General features: G+C 50.1%; 1 protein-coding gene across 1 annotated transcript; it reads left to right on the top strand.

The window, feature by feature from the left end:
• Positions 1-120: 120 nt before the first annotated feature.
• On the top strand, positions 121-1007 carry LOC104951757 (titin-like; the record flags this gene model as incomplete). Its single annotated transcript, XM_010778489.1, has 4 exons — positions 121-133; positions 228-527; positions 618-723; positions 811-1007. Coding segments are annotated over exons 2-4 (571 nt in total), but the record flags the coding sequence as incomplete, so codon positions are not given.
• Between the last annotated feature and the right edge of the window lie 199 nt (positions 1008-1206).

The following is a 1206-nucleotide window of genomic DNA, read 5'->3' as shown; positions in this document are numbered from 1 at the left end:
TGAGAGACACTAAAGTCAGGTTTAAGTTCAACTCAAGTCAGGTTTAACTCTGCAAGGAGAGACTCAGTGAGAGACACTAAAGTCAGGTTTAAGTTCAACTCAAGTCAGGTTTAACTCTGCAAGGAGAGACTCAGTGAGAATCTAAACTAAGGTTTAAGTTAAACTTAACTCAGGTTGTTGTACCTTAAATTAAATGCACTCATTAAACTCCCCCCGCTCCTCCTCAGACCCCCCCTCGGCACCCCGCTGGCTGGATGTGATGAGCGTCACCCGCAGCAGCGCTGATCTGAAGTGGTCTCTGCCGGAGAGGACTGGCGGCGCCCCCATCACTAACTACGTGGTGGAGAAGAGGGACGCCAGGCGTAAAGGCTGGCAGGCGGTGGACACCACAGTGAAGGAGCTGACGTACACCGTGTCTCCGCTCAACGAGGGCTCGCTCTACGTGTTCCGCGTCGCTGCAGAGAACAGCGTCGGAGTCGGAGAGTTCTGCGAGCTCAAAGACTCCGTCATGGCCAAGGACAACTTCTGTGAGTCACAGAGAGAGTTTGGAGCAGAGGAGGTATCTTGTTCAGGACGGAGATGATAATAATAATCTTTATTTTATAATTGTTCTGCAGCTGCTCCCGGCCCACCCTACGCTCTCAGCGTCTTCGGCATCTCCAAGAGATACGTGGACCTGCAGTGGGAGGAGCCCAAGAACGACGGAGGAAGACCAATCCTCAAGTACGATTCCTTTAACATGTTTGAACTTCCACATTTGAAACCTTGAAAAGCCGATCCAGCAGTAATGACTGTGTCCTCTTCCTTCAGATACTCGTTGGAGAAGAAGGAGAAGCTGGGCACTCGCTGGGTGAAGTGCGGGAAGACGTCGGGTCCGGACTGTAAGTACCGGGTCACGGACGTCATCGAGGGAACTGAGGTCCAGTTCCAGGTCAGCGCGGAGAACGAGGGGGGCACCGGACACCCCAGCGAGCCCACTGAGATCCTGACCATCGAGGACCCCACCGGTCAGTACTTTAACATCCTTTCTTTTTATAAATATCTTTCTTTTATTGCAACATTTTTAATTTGCTCATTTTTTTGTCTTTTATTTATTATTAGAGTTATTTATTATGGAGCAATGTAGCCAACCGCAGCTCCGCCCTGGGTCGATATTAATAATGAATCAAATTCTGATTAAATTCCCCTGTCCCCCCCCAGGCATCC

This window comes from Notothenia coriiceps, unplaced genomic scaffold (assembly GCF_000735185.1).
Source record: "Notothenia coriiceps isolate Sejong01 unplaced genomic scaffold, NC01 NC01_scaffold00019046, whole genome shotgun sequence".
NCBI lineage: Eukaryota > Metazoa > Chordata > Actinopteri > Perciformes > Nototheniidae > Notothenia > Notothenia coriiceps.
Note: the sequence above shows the minus strand (reverse complement) of the source record. Positions and strands in the feature narration are given on the sequence as shown.